This window comes from Thermobia domestica, chromosome 6, assembly GCF_964235325.1.
Source record: "Thermobia domestica chromosome 6, izTheDome1.hap1.1, whole genome shotgun sequence".
Classification (NCBI taxonomy): Eukaryota; Metazoa; Arthropoda; class Insecta; order Zygentoma; family Lepismatidae; genus Thermobia; species Thermobia domestica.
The window spans coordinates 146,782,322-146,809,914 of record NC_137459.1 but is presented as its reverse complement, the minus strand read 5'-3'; the positions used below and the strand labels follow the sequence as shown (position 1 = coordinate 146,809,914).

General features: G+C 33.2%; 1 protein-coding gene across 6 annotated transcripts in view; it reads left to right on the top strand.

The window, feature by feature from the left end:
* Positions 1 to 27,593, top strand: part of LOC145688250 (uncharacterized) — a 212,835-nt gene that overhangs the window by 144,835 nt on the left and 40,407 nt on the right. For 3 of the 6 annotated variants that reach the window (XM_081762198.1, XM_081762199.1, XM_081762201.1), the window contains exons 19-24: positions 987 to 1,043; positions 6,212 to 6,265; positions 10,637 to 10,705; positions 16,170 to 16,223; positions 17,662 to 17,724; positions 21,814 to 21,867. In XM_081762198.1, the coding sequence (XP_081618324.1) occupies positions 987 to 1,043; positions 6,212 to 6,265; positions 10,637 to 10,705; positions 16,170 to 16,223; positions 17,662 to 17,724; positions 21,814 to 21,867 (351 nt within the window). The remainder of the gene's footprint in view (positions 1 to 986; positions 1,044 to 6,211; positions 6,266 to 10,636; positions 10,706 to 16,169; positions 16,224 to 17,661; positions 17,725 to 21,813; positions 21,868 to 27,593) is intronic. The other 3 variants (XM_081762203.1, XM_081762202.1, XM_081762204.1) reach the window with 3 other exon arrangements.

Sequence of the window (27,593 nt, the reverse complement as noted above, 5' to 3'; positions counted from 1 at the left end):
GTTGAAGGCAAGAAACAAGCGGAATATTTATTTTATTGAAATCATACCAAATACCACTTATGAGTGCTCGAAACAGTTGGTATTGCGCCCTCCAAACACCTGGTTAACCGCTCTTTACATTGAGCCAGCCCACTCCTGGGTGGGTGTAAATCACAAAAAAAGCTTCTCAAAACTGAAGAAGAATAAATTTGAGAGAAGAAATTGAACCGATAGGATTTGGTATTTTGCATATATATGTAACATTTTCCATATTAACTAGCTTTCTTTTTAATCAACTTAAATTTGGTTAAACTACTTGCTGAGAAAACAATACTGTTTATTTAAAAGGTGAATAACGTGTAACCGTTTCCTCTACTATCTACTCTGAACAGTGTTGGAAGAAGTCAAAGTGATAAAACAGTAAAACGGTTACACGTTATTAGTTTTTTTTCAATAAAACATTGTTTATCTCAGAGAGTATTTTAACTAAATTTTTGCTGCTCGTCTTACTTTAGTTCGCAAGATGTAACAATGTCAGTTTCACAAATGGTCCAACAAACTCGAAAACAACAGTCATTTGAAACACTCTTAAATTGTACGTACCACATATCACAAGTTGTCATCATTGACTTGTAATACCATGCAATATACACGTTACCTCACCCACCAAGTTCTAACTCCAGCTTCAGGTGTACGTCCTTCTATGCACTAGCACATACTTGCCACAGGCTTTGGATTCCTATTTACTTATATCAGGGTAGTGTGGGTACATACAGTGTATGGTCAGTGAAATGTGGTATACTTCACAGTAAATAGTAATGTATAGTATCTAAATTGTGTTTGAGGGGCTAAGGAAGAAGCTTTCGTAGTATGTTTAAGTTCCAATATAGCAAAGTCAAGTTTAATTACTCCTGAACACGTCATTATAGATCACCTGTGTCAAATAAATTTCTGTCTCATAATACTATCGTAAGCAAACTAATTTTCAATTTCTCATATTTTTGTAGATGCCATTCATGCCACAGGCAACACCAGCACCATCCATGGGAGGTGATGATTATCAGGTAACAAAAAATCTCTACCCTATAACTAATAATAATAATACTTCAATATTCAAAGTCAAAAGCTTCACATTGAATCCCATCCTGTGCAAAGCCAGTATAATTGTGATTTATATTACTCACTATTAAAAAAAATGCTATTTCTCTTTGGTTATGTGTAATTCTCCAGTCACACATCTGTTACTCCTACTTTTTTTTACTACAAACTATCCATTCTCAAGTTCTTTGAAGTTTCAGTGACTGAGTGGCTTATAGTAATAAGTGTATTTTGACTTTCAACTTCCGTATTCAAACGATTAAGACCGTAAATTTGTCTTTATATAGGTCTCCATGTTTCATTAACTTCAATGTCAGCAGAATAACATATTTGTATTTGTGTAGTAGTATCGTGTAATCACACAAGTGGTTACTAAAGTTATTCATCTTTTCTATATTATGTATTATTCGTTACGATATTTCCGTAATTCTTATGAAAACAGTCTCTATTTTACCGTGTAAATTGTCATTTGATGACTTACTTCCAGACCCAATTTTTGCTATGTCTGGTAAGATGTTTTACACTGAAATACTCTGGGATATTAGCCAGTGCACACGTTTGGTGCACGGGCTCCTGGATTTGGGAGGGAATGCCTTGAATTTTTTTATTTATAACGGTGATTCAGATTACACTTTAAACTGTACATCCAAGTTTTACATTGCGAATGTAATGAAAGGGACCATAAATTTCAATCAAACCAACAAACATTCGCATTTTTTATATAAACAATTTATTAAGTTGGTAGCTGGTATTGTAACCGATTCTTTCCAAGTTAAAAAATCTGGAATTTTAATTTTCCTGAGTAAGTTGACAAGTGCAATTGATGCAATGAATGTTTATAAACCTTTATCGTGGCTACATATTTGGAGTTCTTGTGTCGTTGATGGTAGACCTACTTTCCATTCTGGTGGGAACACGTATGATTCGGATGTCAGGTTAAGTTGTAGGTTCACTCTGTTTGTCGTCTCAGTGCAGTAGAAATGCTATGTGTCAATCAATTAATCAATGTACGAATTAGGTGTAATAGTTTGGATTAACACGGAAGGATGCATGGTAACGGGATGACATTCCACGTTTGTTGAGCATTCCTCCTGGACTTGAGTATATTCTCCCACTTGGTGCTCAAATTTATCTGATACATGTATTATAAAAATATAATTTTCGTAGGTGTCAATTAATTCAGGTACGGTATTACAATATTACCGCTGAGTAAATGATAATCGTTACGGTGTGTTTCCATAGCAGAGAAGATATGCCAATTCATAAGTGCCAAGTCGGGTGAGTACAGAAGATGCCAGAGAATTTCGAATCAATACTCATCAACTTGTTGCTGTGTTTTTCAAGTAGTGTTGCAAAGAACGTTATTTCAAAGAAAACATGTATTTGGAATTTATCAAGAAAGACCTTTAAATTGAATTTCTCGTCATAGGCTTACAGCTGTGAGTAAATGTCCGTGTTGAGGATTTGCTATTTTGCTTTTGCTTTTCCAATGAATTCAAATCCCATAGCAACGTTTTACCGAAAATTGATTGAGATAAACCTATACTCACGGACTGCGCTAATTCTTGTCAGGTCAGAAAACCACTTTCCATGATCAAACGTGAAACTCGTCGGCTTCCCTTCTACGTTAGGACCATTTTCGACACAGTTCTGATTCCGTTTCCATTCGCTGTCTCGTTATAAACCACATACAGAAACAAGTTGGACACTCAGTTCTGATACACTAGCAAATCGGACAACTTCACTTATTGTATAGACATGGGCAGACCCCAATACAAATTATCACATTTATCACTTTGTCACATGTTGTATTTGACTTATAGAGACAAGCTCTTTCCGTGCAACCAACTTGCACATTCACTTCAGTCATGCGTCAACGATGATGGATCATTTAGTTACGTGTTACCAGTCAACACCAATTATACCGAAATAAGCAAACAAATGTTAGCTGTAAGAGGAGGTGATTAACCTTTTGCCCAGTGTAATTTGGTTTTTACTAAAGTTTGATTTATCTTAGTCCCTCAAGCCAGTGTTTAAATTCTTAGTCCATACCCTACCGGTGGTATTTAAATTATTCCCTGCTATTAAGACTCTTAACGCTTCTATTTAAAGTACAAAAGATATTTCATATTTGGCAGAACAATATTATTTTTTTTTTTTTAAAAAAAAGTGCATTGGAGAAAGCATTTTAGAAATTTTGCCCACACCGTTGGCATTTAAATTTCGAGTGCGTCATCAGGTTCCCGATCTCAAGGGTTAATGATAAGAGTCTGTCCTTCATACCTTTTTCACACTACTCAAAATCGTATACAAATCGGAAGTCATACCTTCTCTTTCAATTTAAGAAAATGTTCTTAAGGTCTTTATTACTAAGCACTGGACTTTACGCTTATTCTATCGATCCATTTAAGTTTAGTGGTAAATTCATATAACTAGGAGAAAGTAATGAGCCCAAATCTGTACAAGTGGAGATTACAAAATCTAGATCCAGGTGAACGAGATATCTATTCAATAGGTATGTTTTCAAAAATCTTGCGTATTAATGGAAAGTATCTGAGGACAGTATTTCATCTCCTTTCTATCCACAAATGTTATCAAGCACATAAAGTAAAACAGCATAATAAAGATTTACTTTCATTCACATGCTTGATTGAAAAACGGTGATTAAACATTTTTAGGACTACTCATCAAAACGTCAGAATAGGTTCTTTTAGAGAAATCAAAACAAAAGCTAATCAAAGAAAAAATGCTACATAATGTATTCCAACAAGGAAACCTAGAATATAAGTAAGTAAGCAGACTATTAGTAATATGCTAGGGAAATTTTTGACAAACACTATGTTATATTCCAATAATACAGCAGTAGTAAAATGAACTAGAAATTATCAAAAACATTTCGGAAAGTTTATTTTTCTACTGGATCAATTTGGACAGCTTTGACACATTGGAATTTTAATTATAAGTTTTATGATTAGACTTATCTTATTGTTATTTACTTTTGCATTATTTTAGCTGGACACAAGGATTCTATAAGAGGTAAAATTACGTTACTAAAATTTGCATTCATTTTTTTTTAAAGTTAAGATAGTAAAGTGTTTTATTTCTTATCCTGTGATGCTTTTGTTTACAATTATGTTTCAAAGCATGTTGCATGATGGCTATAAATCGTTTTATGCAATTTTATTCATGGATAGTTTTGGATATTGATTTCTGACAACAAATAAAACAACGAATTCCAAGAAATATAGATTAAAAGCAATATTTAGGACCTAATGGCATGGGGAGATTTTGACAGTGACAATTTGGAATGGCAGTAACATCGAAACGAATAAATGCTGGTTAAATGCCAAACACATCGTATTTATAGAATTAATTAATGTCCACTGTGAAGGCTGTTGTAGGCTAATATAAAGCTGTTATGTTTTTAAGGAAAGAACATATTATAGATTTTTACCGCTTTTGAAGATTTTTGAAACCGTCTATATACCAATTTAACGAATAGAATTTCCTAAAATCATTTTGAATTGTCGTTTGACTACCAACGTCTATAGTCCTTAAATAATTTGTTGGCGTGTGTGTTTTGAGTCTTTCTGTTTCAATGTTTGTTGGACAGCACATTCTGAATTTTTGGAGTAATATTTTATATCATTCTTTTAGTTTTATTCTGCTCCAATGTTTTCTCACTATTGAAATAATTTGCATTTATATTGAGTTTTCATGTTTTGCAGTGTGCCGACGCCTGTCTTTTAAATCCTTTTCTTTTATTAACAAAAACGCCGTGGTGCAGAGCTATAGAACCCACACAAAATTATTAAAAAGAAAATTTTTATAAAGGAACTTGAGTGAGCACTAGACTATTATGAAAACTGTGGAGAGAATTCAGGTTATCAAAATTTTAATATAATTGCAAGAAAACTCCACTAATTCCACTAGTTCACTGGACGTTTTAAAAATTATTGTTCAAAATTTACTTGAATACACAAAATTGCTGTAACAGTAACACAATAATTGAAACTGATACACAATCATAGTCAACGTCTTGCGAATAAAATCAGAAAAATCAACACACTGCTGAACAAGACTGCACTTATTTAATATAAAAACACATTTACACGTTTTAATGTGTTTTTATATTAAATAAGTGCAGTCTTGTTCAGCAGTGTGTTGATTTTTCTGATTTAATAATTGAAAACATAATCATTCGATGAACAATGGTAACTAGTTTTAAATGTTCCTTTAGATCACACTTTGCCATTTCCTTTTTCCACTTAATTCCTTAGCATTAAATGTTCATAAAGATTATATCTTTGATATTTAGAAAAATCTTCACTGTTACTAGGTATTTAACATTGTCAGTTAAAACAGGAAAAGAAATTCCAAAATACACTTATTAATTAACACCAAATAGTGCCTTTATAACTTTTCAATTAACACACCCATCCAACTTCAATTAATGTCACTAGCCACTTTTCAGGAAAAACTATAAATACTTATCTAAATATGTTTTGAATTGTACAATTCAACAACTTAATAATTCTGAAGACAAAGTCCTTGCTTGCTATTAAGATAGCATCATTTCGACTCTCAACAAGAGATTGTGCTCTCCGTCTGATTCAATTCTCCAATGGCCACAAGGGCCTCCGTTAACTTACTTCAGACGATACTAGTTCCTCCTCTTACCACACATTCAAAGTGGCGCTAGTATTAATATTTTTTCCAAAAGCATATTAATCTTAAAATATGCTATAACAGTAATATACATATTATACTTCAATACTCTATATATATTGATCAACAAAAATATTTCCTTCATTTTGATTCTGCATCTTTTACTCGACAAGGGTGGTTTACGTCTACGATGGAGAACTTGCATTTCTGTTTTTTTTGTTTTGTTTTGTTTTGTGCTTGTTTAGTCTACTGTAACGAAATTGCTACATAACAGAATTACTAGCGGTTAAAAAAGGTAAAGTTTGAAGTTCTTTTTAGTGATATTATTTACATAACTTTCTTCATGTATTCTTCTAGAAACAATTGGCATGCAGGACTAGTTTCTTATGGTTTCATGCTCTCCTCTTACTTTCTAGAACAAGCTTAATACATGATATATAATATATAATTATTTGCATTATTTCAGAATTACTTCAACGTTCGTGGGCAGATGCCGTTTCAATTTGGAAATATTGGTCAGGTAATGCATTTAATATATTTGGTTTATTAGATATAAACATTTTTCATTTTCATAGTGTCAAGTCTAAAATATCACTAATTATCATTGAAAATAACGGATGTTCAGGCACTGAAACCATGGAAAATAGGCTGACAAACAGATACTTATAGTTTAGGAAATATGGAGGAATAGGCACTCAAGTCTTACTCGTTATTTTCAGAGAACATGTTATCCTAAAGGAGGAAATGGATTTCCTTCCATGTGTATCTAATAAGTATTTCAGCAAATTTTACAGTACTTTACACGCAACGATCCGAAGAAAGGAATTAATTGTCACTTTTGAATTAATAGATAGATCATAAAAAGTATTTTAATTTGATATATTTCGGTATTCCACAGTAGTGGCATCTCAGGTTTTCCTTGACTGGAAGGAAGGTGTAGAAAACAGACCAATACTATCCGATACAAGCATAATTTTACATTTCTCTTTAATATATTATCATACGAATAATTAAAACACATGTATAGAATTCTCAAACTCAAAGGGGAATTTGCCCCATGAAGGCTCTCTGTATTCCATTATAAGGAATCTTTAATTGCAAATCACATTATAGAGGTATATTTCCATGAAATTGTGAATTGTTAGCAATGTCCTAAATCGTAAGACAAACTTTCCAAAATCTAAAATAATATTTATATTTTCACTTAATTAACCGAAGCATATTTAAAGCGCATAGGAAAATATCGTTTAATTCATTTTCTCTTTTTAGCACTTGTCCAATTCTCATTTATTTGCAAATTCTTAATAGGCGCAATAACTCACTTATATTTCTTGCGGTGACATTCTTTCAGTTGTAACGCTCCTATCCACCTGTCTCCACATAAGAACCCGAAGCAATTAAACAAACCAAATTTATCAAAAAAAAAAAAAAATATATATTCCTCCGGACTCATACAAGGAAACTAACGGCAGACGGAGCATTGAGGGAAGTACAGGTCTCAGCCGAGTTCTCTTTCGCTATACATCTATGATCACATATTCGAAATTTGCATAAATATTTATCAATAAATATAAATAAACCACAACAATTCAGATGTTCATATAAATTTTATTACAAACTGGGGTGGTGAATATGCAGTCAATCGTTAGTTGACCATATATACACACCGTTAAAACCAAGCAGGCAAAATACACTAGAAAGCATACACTAGAAATTCGGTTTAGTAGAAATTTAAAATGAGAATCCGGGCTCTAACTTCTCTCAAAAATTTCAAAAAAGCTATCGATTGTAATCTAATTCCAATAATTGATCAACTAAGCAAAAATGTGAAGGAGATAATGCAAATACTAATCAACTGTGTAAATACCGACCAAAAATGTTTCAAAAAAAGCAAAAACAATTCAAAATTACAATAATCTCGTAGTTCGCAAAAAATATATAAATCCGAGCTTTTACTATCTATTACTTTTACTAATCGTGATTCAAATTTCAAAGAATAACTCAAACTCTGAAAAATTCATAAATTTCCAAAGCTACTTGACTGAGTTATAACAAATTACAATTAATATTTGGAAATTCAGAAAAAGTTACAACAAGGTTACCTCAGCAGCCGAATAATTCAAAATTAATTCCAACTTCGATATCTCTTATCAATCAGATGAAAAATAATCCAATAATAGCATTAATAAAAAAAGTATAATAACTTTTGAAATAACCTACGAATTTATATAATTCATCGGGAGAAAGAATAATCTTCCAATCAATTTACTAATTTATCAGTCTAAAGAAATTCAATTCTCGATATGTTGAACTATTTAAAAAAATGTTAATACTACAAAAATTCAAAACAATATAGAAAAACACAAGTTGTATTAAGTTTTAGCCTTAAACAGTCATATATCCTGCATTTCTAACTAATCTGAAGCAAAAATACAGCAATGAATGATTTTTCAATTTTTTGTACGAACTTTCGAGTCAACCTAATATTTGTTCTGAATTTCACTTAAATACAAAACCACTTATACCAAGAATTTGCATTCCGTAAAGGCAAAAAATCGGATTAGTTTTACATAATCAAAGAAAGTTATGATTTTAAACTTACTCGTTCAATTTCTAAATCCTGAACGATTAAATAAAGTAACTGGTGTTCAGAGCATTAATTCGCCTTTTTCTGACCAATTCAAAACTATCACAAAAAGTACAGGAAAAATATTCTTAAATTAAGCAGATAGGAAAGTGATCAAGAATACTGGATCATAAAACCACGACTCGACACTTTTCATGGGGGGGGGGGGATTCCGTAGAGAAAAGATATTTTTTTTTAAAAAAATGACAAAATCACAAGAGATAAGCTGAAAGACCAACCAAAATGGACTAATCTACAACCCACTCTTAGGTAAAGCACTTCTACCCCTCCACACATGCAGTCAAAATAGGTCACTTACCATTAATATAATAGACTTAACAATTTTTCTCCTTTTCGTTTACCTGTCCAGGACTTCAGAATCTGTACCCTTTGGTCTCTTTGTAGACTTGTATTTTTGACACTACTGACCGATTAATGAAATTACGGCAGTGTAACGTCGTTTTTGTCAAAGCGAGCCTACTGATCAAAAAGGACTCTGAACAAAGACAAAGAAAATTCGAGTAAAAGCCAAAGCAGCAAAAACGATTAATATTGTGCGATAAAAGGCACAGAATGAAAGCACAAACTTCAATAAAATAAGATTGTAACACGCTCATTACTATAGGTCAAACAGACCATGCTGCCCACTTGAATCACATCCGACCATTTTAAACTTTTCTTCTTTTTTAAAAAGAAAGAACAAAAAAAGCACAAATCCAATTCGTAATCTTTCACTCGTATTTAACAGAATTAAGCAGCACTGAAATACGTGATATTGCCTTTCATAAGTCACTCACTTTCAAAACCACGCTACACTGTCGATCCACGTCAACCATAACTAACTATACGAAGCACAGCCAAGATGCAGAAACAAGCAAAAGAACAGAACTCAAGGCTAAGACATGTTGTTCCCGAGAAAGATAAAAGTCAAGTCCACGCCGGTAAGCTTCCTCCCCCAAACGACTGCTTGAATTCGAAAACAAGGTTGCCAGCTCTGAACACCAACTTTATTCTCTCGTTCTTTCTAACATTTTTTTTAAAAAACTACCAAATGATTAATACATTTGAAAACCTTAGTTATATTACTTTTTAATATACAAACAATGAAATTTTTTAAATTTTAAAGGTCGGCAATTATGAACCACTCAGAAAAAGATAAAAAGTACATTTCTTTACAATAACAAATCTCCTTTGACTCAAACCAAAACTGAAAAAGTGCATCTAAGATACTTATGTAACAGATCGTTACACAGTATATCGGGAGGTAACTTGACGCTGGCATATGTATTAAGTTATTATTTGGTTATTTTTAAATAACTAGGATTAAACATAAATCCTGCGGAATAAACGGAATATCTATGTAGTTATTTTATCCTCATTGGTAACTAATAATAGTAGCCAGTAGTAGCTTTTAAGCTACATATAATATAGCCGATACTGAAGGAAATACGCGTTTTTTTTTTTTTTTGCTAACGTTGAAGCATTCCTCCCAAACGAATTTCAGTACGTTTATTTATATTTTACATCTTACATAAAGAAATAGGCATTTTGCTTAACATCATGACTCTAATAATAATTAAAGTATAACATATGGTTGACTCAAGTAACTTACTTTCTTGAAACACAAAGGCAGTTACTTTTTCTTTCTTCTGAATTTCCCAAAGCTTAATATATTTGAAATGGGTTCCATACTTCAAAAGAATGAAATACAGTATCCAATGATTTAACACTTCACCCCGTACAAAACTTAATTTCACAAACAACTTGATTTTTATTAATATCTACCATTTACATCTCTTCTCATATAAGCTCGGTACGGAAAGAAATGTTAAACTAATATTTGATTGTGAATCACTAAGTTTATATCATATTATATTTTTTGTTATTTTACAATAGAATTAATTGGTGAATCGCAACATATACCATATAAGCGACTCGGGCAAACATAATGGTTAGCGCCATTTCCGGTGGAATTGAGTAATTAAGTGGAAAAGGTTCTGGTAGAACCATAGCAATGTATGTAGCTAGGTTAATTTGTATCTCCAGGTTGCAGAGAAAGTTTGTTTAGTATGTGTCGTTGCATTGAATTGCATGGGAATGGTAAATATTTTACAGTTTGCTGGAAAGTTAGAAAATGTGACATATCATTATTTTCGGCCGAGCAGCTCATATATGAACATGATATATTCGTGCTTCTGTTTTTGATATCATAAACAGATTGTTTAGCTTAGCTCTAAATCAATTTGAAATAACTCTCCTTTTTAGGCTCAAGGTGCTGCACGAGCGGCTACACCACCACGTCCACCAAGGCCCAAGGCACCTCGTCCACAAATGGTAAACAAAATACATTTTTGCTTTCCTACTTTACTCATACATTATGTGTAAAACACATTTCCTGTTGAACATGTTTACTCTAAGATCTAATTCTTCCTCCTATTCAAAATGAAGCCATGATATGTAATTTTTTATACTTTATTTATTTCCACTTTCTCCTACATGTTTAACGTGTTCAGAAAACGCTGCTTTGGCGTTTCTCTAGTCGAATGGAGAATATATTGCTTTCCCTTATAGTCAGTTTTCTAGTGGTCACTTTTTTCATCCCGTGTGCAATTTAATGGTAGAGTATTGTGGATGGAATTATTTTATTCCTTAAAAGGTAGTGAATGAGGAAAGTGATGATGGACATTTCAGATCCGCGACTGGGAGGGCTGACAGGGTGGGGGAAATGATGAGTCATCGTTCGCTTAACTCCTTATAACTTCCCTCCTAATCATTCGATATTAATTTTCTTTTAAAAAAAGAAAGGTCTAAGTACGTCTTACACACGATGTTCTTAGCACCTTTTAATTAAACGTAGCCGTTTTGGTTAAAATCTCAAAAAAGGATTTTTTTCTAAGAAAAATATTTAATTTGACAAAATAATCATTTTTGTATTATTTATTTATGCCAAATATCTAAATATATAAAAGAGCATAAAACACGAATAAACTTTCATTTTCAAAATCGTTGTTATATAAAACGTAAGGAAAAGAACAGTATACAAAATCTAATATTTCACTCAAGAGAAGGAATTAATATCTTTTAATTATCATTACCTCTATTCCTACAATTTACTATATTATGTAATGTATATTAATATTAACTATGTAGATGTTTATAAGTATTTTAGAAATATGTTTTAATTATCATGGAATAAGTATTCTAGTCATGTGTTTTTTCTTATTATATTCATTTACTGAAAACTAAGGATACCCTTCTTCTGTGTGAATCAACACGTTATTCATCAGGACACTTCTAGAACCCGAAGTTGTCCTTATTACTTCAATCTTCATAACGTTAATTCTTCTTAATATTTTAATATACACTACACTACACTATGACACCACATTCAGAACGCACTAAGAAAAAACAAGAAATGGTTAAAAGGGGACAAGGGAAACACACAAACACTTCCTGATTTCTGTTCCTTCACGTCACAGCGGTTTTACACTGTTCAAAAGATCGGCAGCAGATAGAAAGACGTTCGGACTGGTTCATGAAATAATAGAATAGGAAGTCACATAGCAAAGGGATTCCCCTAATCAAGTTATGACAGTGTTCAGTTCCTTCTTGTTTCACGATAGATTATTTCCTTCGCATTATCCTAGTAACAGATTTCCCACTATTAATTTAACAGCACTAAATTGTTAAGCTGAAATTAGTGATGATTTTTTGTGTGATTTTTAAGGAATAGAATATGCTACTTTGAAGTTTCTTTTTAAAATAAAACGTAATTTTTGTATCATCTTCACATGTAACTTCATGTTTTACCTTCATATCGATAAAACCGTAGAAGCAACCCTTTCTATGAATGACACCCTTGCGGTAACTGAGGCAAGAAGTATCACCTTTGATTCAAAGGTTTGGGGTTGTTAATTTTTATGTACTGGTATACGTCTAAAATAGAGGTAGTTCAGAAGTGTCATAGGTAAAAAACAAACCGTGAAGAATGTTGGGAATCCAATATCAACATGGAAGTCATAGCCAAAATCTGTGAAATAGTTAATGCTCTATCCAGATCCCTGACTGTCGTATCAAAAGTAGTTTATTTCTAGCTTGAGATACATGGAGAACAAGATGGATATTGCGGAATATCTTATTTGAAAGTTGCTCAATTGCAAATAATTCATATTGTTCTGGTGGTGTGATGATTTGTCCCAGCGCGGTGATTGAGTTCTACTTTATATAGTGCACATTGTGGGGTGATACATCGAACTCGAAACTTAACTGAAATTTTATTTTTATAAACAATCGGTATCAATTTTCTTTTTGGCTGGAAGAATTCGATTTTGAGATTAGTCTGTTTATATTTTGTATTTTGTGCCACTAGAAAGTTAGTTCCTACCAGGAGTTGTAACCACAGTTGTGTATCATGTGACTTTTTGCGATCTTTCTAAAACTAGGAAATTAAATTGTCACCATACTTTACAGTACTTACGTCACAGTACGAAATTTGAATTCATTCCATTTAAAATATGCAAAAAAAAAAATCAATACCGTACCATTGTGTTGTCTTGGCCCTGTCAAACCACACCTGTATCAGGATATTTTTTAATGTTATTAAAATTTGGTACGTCTAGGAGCCTCACTATTGAAATTAATATTTAGAATATTTTCGTAGTAAAAAATGAATTATTCATGGGCAGTTTAACCAAATAGTTGACACTTTAATCAAGCTTTCCTTCATATCACTGGTAATTGAAACTAGCTTTTCTTCCATAACAGTCTTACTTTGACGTTTAAAATTATTATTATCATTTTATTTCATTTATCATTACATATTTATTTAACTTTTTTCTTTTACAATTTAAAATTTACTTCATTGAAGGCAGACCGCGTGTTCCAAGTTCGTGTAATTCATTAACACAATATCACTTCTTAAAACTCAGTGACGAAATTTATAATGTATTTTCATGTTTTAGGTTTCAGTTAGATTAGGTTAGGGCTGTAAATTAAGCTTTCATTTCAAGTATAATTTGGTATGTATGTGCCATTGCTTGTAATGTATTTTCCTTATATTGTGTAATATTATGTAACAAGTTTCCATAGTGTTGTAAAATAATGACAATTAAGAGACCACACAAGCTCTTGGATGGCACAATTAATAAATGGGCACGTTTGGGTGCATGTTTAGAGTTCTTGGACAGTAGGGACCCTGATAATACTGCAGAGGTGGTGAAAGTTAGTGCGTTTGTACATAAATGTCTTTGTGACGTACTAAATTTGAACACAATGGGTACAAGTGGCTGCATCTTTGAAAATTGTATTAATATTTAGATGAGAAATAATGTTATGTGATTTAGAAGAGAACTACATTGTCTAAATAAAAAGTTAATGTTAAAGTTCTTGTTCAATAGATTCCGAAATATGTCAAAGTTAAGAATGAACCATATTTTATGGTAATATTTTGGATTTTTTTTTACATTTTTCACAAATGACTTGCAGAAAAATTCGAATGCATACATGCTTTTCTAGTATACCGAATAAAGGTAACTTCCATAATATCGTTTCATTTGATAAAACAAAGCTATAACATGTTTGGTTCCTAATATTTGAATTGTTTAACAATTTTTCTAGAATTTTGATGTAATGTTTTAACGTAGTGAAATGTGGTATCGCAAAATGATTTGTTTACGAATTCGAATAATCCTGTTCAGGTACAACCGACAGTTTTACAGAAGTTTAGTACAAGCAGGGATAGGTAGGAAATGAACTCTTCAAAATTCATCCCAAATACGATTTCCTATTTTGTTTAGATTGTCTTCGTTGAGAAATCTTAGTTTAAATTTCCCTCTCCGAAGTTTATATTGTTTTCTATTATTATTATTTATTTTCTTTTCCTCTAACTGGCATTAATCTTCAGTTCTCAGTGGTCATTGATTCTGTTTCAGTTGAGGGTTCAGTACTTTGTGTTGGTTGTATGATGTTTCAAATGTCGTTATCCGAGGATTGTAGATAACAAACTACAGGCCTTGGTGCTGAAGTCTGAGTTGTCATGGAAGGCGTTCTGAGTAAATTTAATGGCTGAATTGAGTTCTGCTTTAAGGACAGTTTAGGATGAATGAATATGTTATTAATTGTTAGGCACAGGTCACTTTCAACCCAGAAAATTTGTATACAAACGTATCAGTAGTATGTTTGAACAATTCATGGTCTAAAGGAAAGAGAACATTATGATACTTCTTAGTTGATTAAATGTTTATTGTTTCAATTTTATTTGTTCACGGACATTCTTTTATTTCAAAATCTATTCTTGTACTGTTTTTATTTATTTATTTATATATTACTATTTCAAAATGTTCCTTGCAGCCTTACTTATTTTCCTATTTATTTGTAGGGAGGTTAGAAATTCACTTCCTTTCTTACATATAATGCAAATTAATCCTTTGTCTTTAGGATATAACCAACAGTTATCTGAAAAAAAAAACAACTGACATTTGGAGAATCAGGAAAAATCTTGCTTTTGGGTCCTGAACCCTGTGACTTGAGAGTACTACTGTTAGAAGACATAGAATCATGATCTACATTTCTTAATGAATCAATAATTAAACCTATATTACTCCTGACGACATCAATACCTTTTTCCTCAGATTATGTACATGTCACATTTATTTCTTCAATTTTGTCCGTAATGTCTTGTGTTGTTTGTTTCGTCTGCTTTCCACTTGAATCATCACTATCTTTTATTAGTTTCCTAGATTCATTTTCATTCAAAACACGTTTGTTTCAACTTAGCCAGTGAAGTAAGCTCGTTGCTCATCACTGGAAAATAATCTCAGAATTGCTTAAATCAATAAATAATGAAACACGTCATTTGGGAAAGGCAAAGAGGGTGGACAAACATCGTGTGCGTGGGTTTTCTCTGGATTTTTCCGTTTCCTCTTACTTTATTCATTTCAGCATTGTACTCGTTTCTCATCATCACTGTCTACTTTAGCCTAGCCAGCATAATCGTGGGACGTAAAACTAAAAAAAACATTTTTCATTTTTAAAATAAGGAAGAAAATTCACTGGGATGTGCGTGTCGGCGAAATATACTCATTATGAATATACGAATGGTCACGGAAATTGAAATAAATGATCATGGAAAGATTGATAGAATGTATATTATGTTATTTTAAAACGTAAAATCATCGAGAAGACATGTGAAAATCATGTTGTTCACCAGAAGTTCACACAGTCTTGGTCCACACCTATGGCCCTTTGAATCGTACGTGGGGGCTCAACCAATAAGCCATTGTGGAACAATAGAAACAAAAGCACGAGAAGTATCATTAATTTGATTTTAAAGGCTACTAAAATAGTAAAATATATTTTCGATTATTCTATCGCTATGGCAAAACCAATGTAACTTTTACTTATAAACACTCGAACACCCATCTGGAAATATTAATCGTCCTTTCAGACGAATTATCCTGGAATGTGAGTAACACATTACGAACAAAGTTATGGGTTTTACAGAAAAAAATAGGTGTTTAGTTTTCGAGCAAAACTGCATAATTCTGATATCCTTTCAAAATACAACTTTCTTTCCACATTTTTTTTTCTGAATTTAATTCGGAATTCTTGCATTAAATCTAAATTCATATTAGTATTTTAAAAATCTATTTCAAAAGCCTGTGTAAAAATATATCACCCCGGGTATGTACGTATGTATATCTCCTGCATTTCAAGTGTTGTTACGCGTATGTGCTAAAAATTGTTGATAATTTAAAAGCTAACATTAAACGAATACGAATTCAATGTTGTTTCTTTATAGCCCGGTGAAGGTCCCCCTCCCTATGATTATATTTTCCCTGGGACAACAGGTCAGGTAGGATGTCAAAATTGTTTTAAAGTTTTGATTACGTAAAATAAATACACAGTTATACTTCTGCAATAATAGCATGAAATAAAGTTTTAGTAATTGTCTAGCGTTCTACTTTTAACATTTAGTAATCATCATTGCTCCAATCATGCCTCATTTACATTTGAACACGCTTGCAATATTCGTTTTTTTTTCTGAATACCCAAATTCTTCTAAGTTTTAGCTTTCAGCTTTCTTTTATACTTTTACTAGCGATGATTCGTTTTACATAGACAGCCTGTATATGTATGTTTAAATAGCTCCCCAGCGCTAAGTTTGCTTTTCTTCTCTATCTACCAGATAACTTTACTCTCTGCTTGTACGTTGAACTTGGCCTCTTTCATTTTTAAACTAAATTAGCTACATTTTGGATTATTTGCCTATTTTTTGTATTATTATTATTATTATTATTATTATTATTATTATTATTATTATTATTATTATTATTTTTACCAAAGACTCACTTTATTCTTCTAAAGTTACTGTGTGTTTAACATAAAATTTGTGTTACATAGAAAGTGTTACGTGTTTTGGAGTACTACTCCATTTTGTATGTAAAACGCTGTTCGAATATCAATAATATCTGGCAATTTTGAGGAGTTTAACTTTAAAATCTAACCAAAGATTTGTATTAACCTATTTTATAACTTGATTTTAGTCTGTTCATTTTTTTAAAACTTTCTTCACTTACTTTCATGAATGTAATTAATTTACATTGTTTTGGAGACTTTCAGGTAGTTTGAATTGTACCACATTCTAATGATTTTAAAGATCAATGTTTGATGTTCTAATTTCCTTGAAGATTTTTTTTTTACCTACAGTTACATTTATCCTTAAAGATATATGAAAATGCAGGTGACACATTTATGTATCTGTGTCTCTTGACTCCAGGAACCCTCATCCCCGAAGGGCTTCGGCGTAATTTCCTAAATCTTACCATTCTTGTCCCCAAATATACCTATCTTTTATCCAGGTATACCATTCTCCAGTTTGTGCCTTTTTTTTAGTGATAAATTGGCCCCCAATTGTTCTCACTAGCGTAACGTTTGCCCTAAAGCCCGACTGATTATTTTTGTGGGTTCTCCTGCTTAAGCGATGTTGCAACGTAATGTCACGTTCATCAGTTAATTAGTCTGTCGAAGGGGTGTCTAGTTATTTTAAGTTATTAGTGTACGGTATATTATAAATATTTTAATTTAATCCTTACGTGATTGTAGAACCCACAAAAATAATTTAAATAAAATATTAGTCATAACAGTAACAATACGTAACATTATTGATTAATAGTAATTAAATCTCAATAAGTTTAAGCATACGAAATTAGTACTTCATAAAATAGTATTCTGGTAACCTATACTGTTTCTTTTCTTCTAATTGATTCTAACGATCAATTTTTATTTTCCAGGCTTCTGGAAGATCGCCACCACCACCACCACCACCACGATATTTCCCAGGTTATGGGCCACAGGTAAAATAAATTTATGCAAAATTAATAAAACGGTAGCTAGATCAAAACTTGTAGCTCCTCCCTTCATACGAATAAAATTCTGGTTTTGCTTGGAATGTACAAAAATTCAACTTGTATAGGCAAGCTCATCAAGTCCCATCCTATTGCGGGCTATGAAAAGTTTATTTAATAGATTAAATTTCAATATAGTGAGATAGGTCTTCACAATGACACACACACACACACACAAACATACATATACATATATATATATATATATATATATATATATATATATATATATATATATATATATATATATATATATATATATATATATATATATAATTGGCTTGAAACTCAGAGACCAAAAGTATAAAGGAAGTATCAGGAATTCAAATGTTTCTGTTATATTTTTCTTACTCTGTTCTAGAGATAGCGTCATGATGTTTTGGCCTACTACAATCTGGTGGCTGGGAAATGGCTATAGATTATATCCGATGACTACCACAATTACGCTTCCGTTTAAAAGCCATGGTTTTTATTAGCATATGTAATTCACAAGTATCTAGGTCATTTTCAGTAAGGGAAGGAGCTCGAAATATTAAGTGTTAAATTTAATGTAGAGAGAAACGTTTAAGATGTCTTAGAAATTAAACTATTAAACTAGACTCATGATCTACAGTAACTATAAGGTGGCACAAGGATTCAGGTATCATATTTAACAAGCTTGGGTACGCTTGAAATACATACGGTGGGAATCACTCTCTATAACGCAGCCACTAGATATCCCGAGGCCAAGTGTATTATGTCATAAACTGTAACATGTTCAAAAACAAGCCTGAGGTGGAAATGGGCCTTCGGAAAACTGTTTCTGCAATTACACACTATGCAATATTACTGTTGTCCAGCGGTTGCAATCCATCGATAAGTTGACAATGGCCAACAAGGACCTCCGTTTGGAAGTTTGCAGTAAATTACCCTGTATGGATTAACCTGGAGATTTCCTGAATCGAATTATAACTTGTGATAAAAAAAGAGAATAGATCTGATACATCAATTTTAAATGTCAGGCCAATGATTTGGATCATGATTAATGCCATGACGATTTTAAAAATCAGTTCCCTACCCATAGCTGTTGTTGCTTATAGGTGGGGTCAAGGATGGGGATAATCCATTATGTCTTTCTCTGCCACATTAAACACGTCACTCTGCCTTGTTACAGTGCTGAATTCCATGAATTGTACCGCAAAATTGTCCGTAACCATAACACAATATTCCACAGACAATGGTGGGCTTGTGCTGCATCAAAATGCACGCCCAAACACCGTTCAATGAACGGTGTAGGCTCCCCATAAGTTACATTAGAAAATTTTCCCCACGTTTTGACTTTTCCGGAATCTCTTCCGGAATCTCGAACACCACTTAGCAGGGAACAACTTCCCTGATGACCCTGCTGTACATTGTGTTGTTCTCTGTCCGCTGTTCTCCCGTTTCTCCACACTTCCTTTATGGAACTATTTCGTTCAAAATCATAATTACTGTCTACCTTAGCCTCAGAGCATAATTGGAACGTGGAACTAAAAAGAATGATGTAACGAAACACATTATTTCGTTATATAAAACACAAATTCAGTTTCATCTTAAGTGCGATCTAGAATCGGGTGACATCGACACATTATTATTTTCAATAAAAAGTACTTGCAATCTACAATTAGATCTCTTACTGATATTGTTTCAACAGTTCAGATTAGGCTATTGACTTTATAGTTCAGTATAAATTTCTCTCCGTGGTAGAGGTTTGGGTAAATGCATTATTTTCTTTTCACGGTGACATGAATCAACAAGGAGAAAGATACCAAAGCCAGGTAAAAAAGAGTAAATTTTTATCTCTAATTTTAAATCTCTGAATCTAATGACTAAATAAAATATTTATACTTTTCATTCAATTCATCAAATAAGTATTGACACTTATTTCTTTTAGTTATATAACTTTGGAATATGTATTAATATGTTTCAATTCTCTAATGGTAGACAATACTGATCGTACCATATATTATTAACTAGCATTGTATATAGCATATTGATCTTTATATCACATGATATTAAAAAAATAAGTGAAAACATATTTTAAAACTTCTTCACTACATACACAGTGCATGATACTATTGCCTACAGGCTGCAGGCGTTGCTCTCTTTAATAACTGACAGGTGTTTTGTCAGAACATCACTATTATTTTCATTTCAAATCTTCCCTTCGTAAATGATACTGTATTAAAGAGAATGTTTGCAATTTTGCTTGAACTGTAACAGTGGGAAAATTCGAAAGATATTTTAAGGAAAATTCCCAGAAATCATTTCAAGTTTGACACAGTTAAAGTACGACCACAATATATATACATTTTTTACATATAAATATCCTCGTCCATACAATACTTCCCCATTTTTAACATTTCTCTAAATATAAATGTTTTAAATCAATTATTTTTGTTTGGAGAAATGTATGAAAAATTCAGACCTATGTTCTCCAGTTGCTATAACAATTTCTCACATAACAATGAAAATAATTCAATATTTTAAGCTTATATATTTAAGAAGATAAGAGCTGAAACGATGTATACTACCATATAAAGAAACACAAATATGTGTGTGTCATCAGATTTCCTCATACAAAGGATTCACCTAGAGCCACCAAATTAATTACAGAAATATATCTTCACCAGGTCTAGTCGCATACGAAACAGTTTTTCGTTGATTTTCAACTTTAGAGGGATTGGGGTGACAAACGTACTGGAGGTTTAAATAGAACAGAGTATCTTAGATGTTCTTGAAGTTAGACAACCCGAATTATTATATTGTGTTGAATGTTGCATATTATTTTGTCCATGCGAAGAACAATCACTTCTGCTAATTTTCAATAAACAAAATATTACACAATATGACTACACACAATAGTAACAAATTGAATTTCAATATGGAGAACAGTGTTTGTTCGCAACAGTGACGTCATATTCTAATTGAAAGTCAATACCGAATTAATTCATTGCGCTATTTTGGTTGCCACCTGGAATAACGCCAGAAACACTGGAACTACTTATGTATATATAACAATCAACGTTTAGACATATTGTGGAGATTCGGTGTAAATTGAGAATACTTCTTTATTGAATGTGATAACATGCTAATTGTCAAGATATGACATATCTGTCAAATAAAATGCTACTTTATTATGTATAAGTGTACTACATCTGAATACGCAGCATGATGTTAGAAAACTTTTGTGCTCTGACGTACTTAGAGGTTTAGATAAGGAAGCATTTTGAGTTAAAATGAAAATGAACTTTATAGTTTAGCAACTATGGTTAATATTACAGTCCACTGACTTTCGTTAAGATCATAAACTGAAAATGAAATCCGTGCCAAGTGCCAGAAATGGAAAAAGTTCAGTTTAATGCCAAAATGTGGACTATGTGCCTAACACTGCTCACTTAAAATCAGACTATCTAGTATTCACTATGGAAGTAGTTCAAAAAATCGCCCGAAGAATGGGCGTGGGCCTATGTGCCACCAGTTCTGAAGTAAAATCTGGTCTTTTTCTCAACATTTTGTTTTTGGCATTTAACATGGATATTACAGGCACTGTACAATTATTGCAGATAGAATGTACATTTGTTTCTAAGTGATTCGTCAAACGACTACAATGTGACCAGTAACGTAGGTGTTGTGTAGATTTAAAGTTCATTTTCCGTCGTTTTTGCCAGAATTTCATTTTATTTCAATTTTCAACTGGATGACCAATAAATCCATTAGTTCAGATTGAATTAATGGCAATAGAGAATTTTGTAAAAAGTTGTCAGTAAATTTAGAATACTGTATTTATTAACATTTATATAGAGCGTAGATTATACAAATGCTAGCAGCTGTATATATTAGGAGTAAATTTGCCCAAAAAACTATAATATGTATATTAGCAGAGAACAGTATTTAAATTTATTTTACAAAGAACATATACAAGAAATGAGTAATAAGTAGTTTATATTACTACTTTTCGAATAAACAGCCTAGTTGATAAATCGAACTACAGTAGTTAGAAGTCTTTATGTTTTCTAGCATGGCGTGCGCGGAAGAAGGAACTGTTCCCAGAGAGAAGATATTCCTTTTGAGGTAAATACCAATACATAGTTTTACATAATAATTTTCTTATGATAATTCAATGTTATGTAATGAAAATGTGTTATTTCATGGTATCTGTAACAATGAACTGGGCATACGATATACTCGTAAGAATAAATCAATATCTTGTAAATATAAACGTTGAGCAAATCCCTTAAATTGTGTTCATTGTGAAAATTAGATATGAAAGTATAACTTTATCACAAAAATAATTTATATACATATTAAGAACTGAGTATAAAAATAATTGGATAGTAGGTTGTATTTTCAAATAGAAATGAAAAATCTGTCTTTGGAATGCGGAGGTTTTGATAGCCGATGTTGGCGGGAAAACGGAAATATTTTCTTGTTCGACATTTCTATGATTTCCATGTTTACCGTATATATCACATTTATTTCCCTAGTGTGGAGATGCACACCTTAATTAAGAAAGTACGTTTACAACATACAGTACTTGTGAGTCCTGTTTCATTTCAGATCTGACAGTTATGCAACCCACATATCTCAACTGTCGTTTTGGTTGCCTAAGTATTTTGCGAAAGTAAAACCCTAAATTGCTATTTTGAGTGTGATGTTAGTTTAGCATAACAATCTTAAAAAAAAAAAAAAAAAAAAAAAAAATCTTTCCTTACTTACATATCGTGTCAAGGCGTTTGAAATAAGAAACTTGTGGATAGCATTTAAGACGTTCTTCCGCTTGCATTTTAGCAGCTTCAATAAATGTGATATATAATTACAAGAGGTTTTAGTTTGTTATTAATAATTAAACGATATGTTAGATAAACGAAATCTACTACACTTTCAGAATAGTAATTACAAACACTATTAAAAGTCTTACTAAACGATTCTTGTCGTTGAATATTTTTCTATTAGCTCTATAAACAATTTGTTAGAAATACAAAACCCATTGCATCCACAGATCCGAAATTTTGCTTTCCCATCAAATGACCGATATTCTTTGATTCTTGATTTTTCAGGATTTTCTCTTCAGAATGCAGTATTTTTTTTGTATTATAATGGAAAATCAGCGGTGAAACATATGTTTCATCACCACCAAATTTTATATATTTTAAAAGGAAGTCCAACATTTTCAAAACAAAAAGTCCGCGGAAAAAGCTTCGTTTATTATTTTACTCCCATTCTTTCCCAAGCCGTTCTATCTCTAGTTTCAAACTGAGTCTCTTTCAGCATTTTAAACTATTGTATGAAACCTATAAACCTGTAATTATAGGCACATTGCTATTTCCAAATACCCTCAAAAATTCAGCCACAACCATTCTACTTGGAGAGCCTCCTTTTTGAATCCGTTTGTGGCCTTGCAATATTCTATACTATTGTTGATACGCAGTCTACCACTATTTTTGCAAGTGTACATCATCGTATTAGACTTTCCACTCTTAAGTTCCTTCTGACAATCATACGAATTACCACGGTGGTAACAATATTTTACAATATCTCATCCCCTTTGATTTCCCCATATTTAATTCGTATCTTTAGTGAAGTAAAAAACATGTGAGAACAAGTTTCGTGTACACCCAACCATAAAAGTATCTCTCCCCTAAGTGCTCTAATTCCATTACTTGGTGTCCAGGTAATTTGCAGTTGTGAGAACGCCTAGACAGATGCAACCCAACTTTGACGTAACTTTTCTCGGCACTGACAGTAGTTGGTAGTCCTGATCCAGGTAAAATAGTAAAGTAGGTGACTAACGAAACAGTTCTCCATTCTAAGATGAATCTCTATGGTTCGGATCGTGTTTTCCAAAGAACAACATATATTTATCTTAATATTGCTGTGTATGTAATGTATTATTTCTTTATATACTGTATGTTTAGAGAAAGAGAAATACTGACCCCGCATGAATCAGAAAATGCTTGAAAGTAGCTGAAAATATTATATCTAGAACAACTGCTGGAAGTAAGTTAGCAAATTATTGTCTTCATTGAGACACCTTCTCCAATTCTCCTCATTCCAACATCTTTTCCTTCCTGGGGGAGAGAAGATCTTGCTTCTGACACTGAGTATGTATTGAAATTGAAACTGAAACATTTGAAAAAGTTAGAACCTGACCGGGATTTGAACCCGGGTCCGCCGAATAGAGGTTGAATGCGCTAACCACTCCTTTTTTTTAAATAACTATTTATTTACATGCTTAGTAGTACATAAAGATCACAGGAAGGTTTAACATTAAAAAAAAGAAAAGAAAAAACTCACCAAAACATATTGATAGTATCTACAAAAGACCAGACGATTAAGTTAAGACTGTTAAAAAAATAGCAAAATATTTCCGCTTACGAACAATAGAAATGCTGGTAGCAGCGGATTTTAGGAAAGCAAGGTAAAGATCAGGGTGATAAGGTCCGGGGGTGGTTAACAAATAGACAATAGTGTGTGCCACAAACCAAATAACAGTATTATTCTTTGTTACAGGGTAGTAATTAAAATCTGGGTAGAGTATTAAAGCAGTGGCACGAAAAGAGGAAGGAGAAAGACGGCATATTTTGCTTAAAAGTACACACAACTGCTGCCAAATACTAGTGACTGAGGAGCAAGTTTCGAATCTATGACTAAGGGAGTCAGGTTGTTGGCAAACATTACACAAGTTATCAGCACCAATGTTTAAGTGATACAAACGTTCTTTTGTTTCATATGCGTTATTAACAATAACATATCAAAGAGATTTGTGGGTATAGTTCAGAAATTTAGCATGAACATTACACCAGATACGAGACCAGTTATGAGAGGGTTGCTTGACTATTATACGTGGTGTAACTGCGGGATGAATGTTTAAATAGTACCAATACAAGTCCTTAACAGACATGCATTCTATTTCACATTTTGTCAAAAGTGCATAAGCCATGTCTATTATGACGTCTTTCAGATGAGGATATTTCCAACTCCACGGGAAGGCATTGATAGGTCCCTCAAGGTCAATACAGGCAAAACACGCTGCAAACACCGCTGCAGAGACAGTGCTGTGAGTAGAACACGCGACCTGACAGCTGCGATGTAACAAGAGAGCTTTGGCTTGAATGTTTACATCTAGAAAGACAATGCCCCCGTCCTTGGGAAGCAAACGTAACTGAGTAGAAGAAACACGTAATAATTTGCCGTGCCAAAGGAAAAACAACGCAGAACTATGTAAGGAGCGGGCGATATTGTGGGGGAGGGGATAAATCTGGGCGAGGTGCCAGAGTACGCTATACCCAGTCTGTTTAAGAAACAACATTCTGCCTAATAAACTAAAATGACGATGTTTATGAAAATAAAGAATATTTTTAATTTTTGCAGCAACGTGGGCAAAGTTAGTAGTAATGGTACGTGTGGTATTAGAAAACCATTCAATTCCTAGTATTTTAAGAGAGTCGACAAACGCAAAATAAACCCCATACTCTTGAGTACAATTGTCATTTAAACACATAATTTTCGTTTTACTGTCATTTAATTTTGCACCAGATATTCTTTGATACTTGGTTAGTAAATACAGAATATGTTGCATTTCTACAGGGCTGTTCACGAAGTAATGTGTGTCGTCGACATAGCTTTGTGCAACAATTTTAGTATTATATACAGGGACCCCTGGTAAAAGAGATTGAACAGAAAATAACAAAGAAGCCAGAGATAAACTAAATAAAATACTGGACATGCTATCGACTTGAAGGATTCCGTTATTAAAAGGAATCGCTACACTTAAGCCACCATTAATCTTCATCTTAGTAATTCTCTGAGAATAGACACCTTTAATCATAGAGATAAATTTGTCACCAAAGCCAAAGCGAGTTAACACATTAAACAAATATTGATGCTGAATTCTATCAAAAGCCTTAGAGTAGTCCGTTGAAAGAATAGCCACTGTATGATCAGTTCTACACTCATAATATGCTATAAAATCTCGAAGATTGGATAGCGCTTCATACATACGGCGAGTCTGTCCATGGCCATATTGACAGGGGCTTAAGAGATCTTCAATGTATGTTTTCATTCGCAGAGTGAGGCAACGGGTCAAAATTTTGAGGTCCGCACACAGTAAGCTGAGAGGTCGACGGGCATCAACGTCATGGGCGTTTGCATGTTTGGGAATCAACACAGTGATACCCGTTCGTAAGGAGGTTCCTAAAATGCAACTATCACGATTCTCGTTAAAAAGGGCAGTGAGAAAGGGAGCAAGGATGTCAATAAAAGTGACATAGAATTCCACGGGCAAGGAGTCGACACCAGTGGATTTGCCTCGCTTACCAAGTTTAATGGAGGTCATGACCTCGTCTACCGTGAAGGGCTGGCTAAGACGCTCCCTGTCACCATCGGCTAAAGTAGCTGGTATGTGTTCAAAAAGAGTATCATCACTGACAAACAAAGAAGGCGTAGCATAGAGATGTTTAAAATGTTCTATAAGATATGCAGTCACATGAGGTCCCTTATATAAATGTCCATCGGGGTCTTTAAGATGCGAAATCAACTGTTGTTTACCTCTACTGCGTTCTCGCTGTACGTGGACAGTACTAACAGATTCTGTGGAATCAGTCGAAGGAATCTTGCTACGAACAATATGGCCGTACATACGTCGGCGATGCATAGAGAGAAGAAAAGCCTTGATTTGATGAATTTGAGGCCGAACAGATTCACCTTGAGCCTGCGCCTTCACATAGTCCCGTAAAAGCTTAGAATAATATGCATACTGTTCACAGAAGGCCTGATGACGATGAATACTGTATTGTTTACTAACAAAACGAAACACAGGTTTTACACCTTTATCCCAAAAGTTCATAAGAGTACCTTTATAGCTGCGTTTCTCCTCCATTAAGGATGCCCACTCAGCACGGATGACAGATTGGTAGTCCGCTTCAGCTTCGACGTATTAAAATACCACAATGAATTACTTTTAAGGAATTTTGTTACGGGTAAATTGATAGTCATAACGACACAATAATGATCACTAAAAATCACAGGTTCAATTTTGATGTCCTTGACGTAAGTCAATAAGATGCGGCTGACGTAAATTTGATCGAGTCTCGAGGATGAGTGCGATGTCCAAAAAGTATGACCCGGAACGCTGGGAAAATAGAAACGCCACACATCGACGAGTTCATATGTTGCAATCACTTTGTGTAGGGAAGGCGAGAAGGGGTAATGAGGCTGGGCATCTATCTCTGAAAGTACTGCATTGAAGTCTCCAGCGAGGATACAGGGGTGAGACCCATTATATAACGCCTGCATGAGATCAGTTTCGAAGAAATTGTTCCGTGCCCTAGTTTGAGAGTTCTCAGCAGGAGCATAACTGTTACATAACCGTATAGTCCGTAGTTGGCCCACAGTAAGTCTATCAGTTAGAGGAGTAGGATGTTCAATAAAGTCTATATCACTTCTATATATAATTGCAGTTCTTAAGCCTTGGGGATTAAAATTAGAGCACCAGGAGTGAGTACATAGGTTGGAAAATTCAGGCAAAGCTACTTCCTGTGTGAAGAGGATATCTATCTCTGCTTTACGGATGAAATCACTCAAAGCATGTTGCTTAACCAAGGAACTTAATCCGTTTAAGTTTAGAGTGACGATACGAAAACTATACATTTGGATCCACCAAAGAAAAAAATGTAGAAAGGAGAAAGAAGAGGACATTAGAGAGAGAAGGGATATTACGAAAGATCCGATGCACTGTCAATCCCTTTCCTAGGACGAGACTTTGAACGAGTACGAGCGGACTCTACAATATAACTATC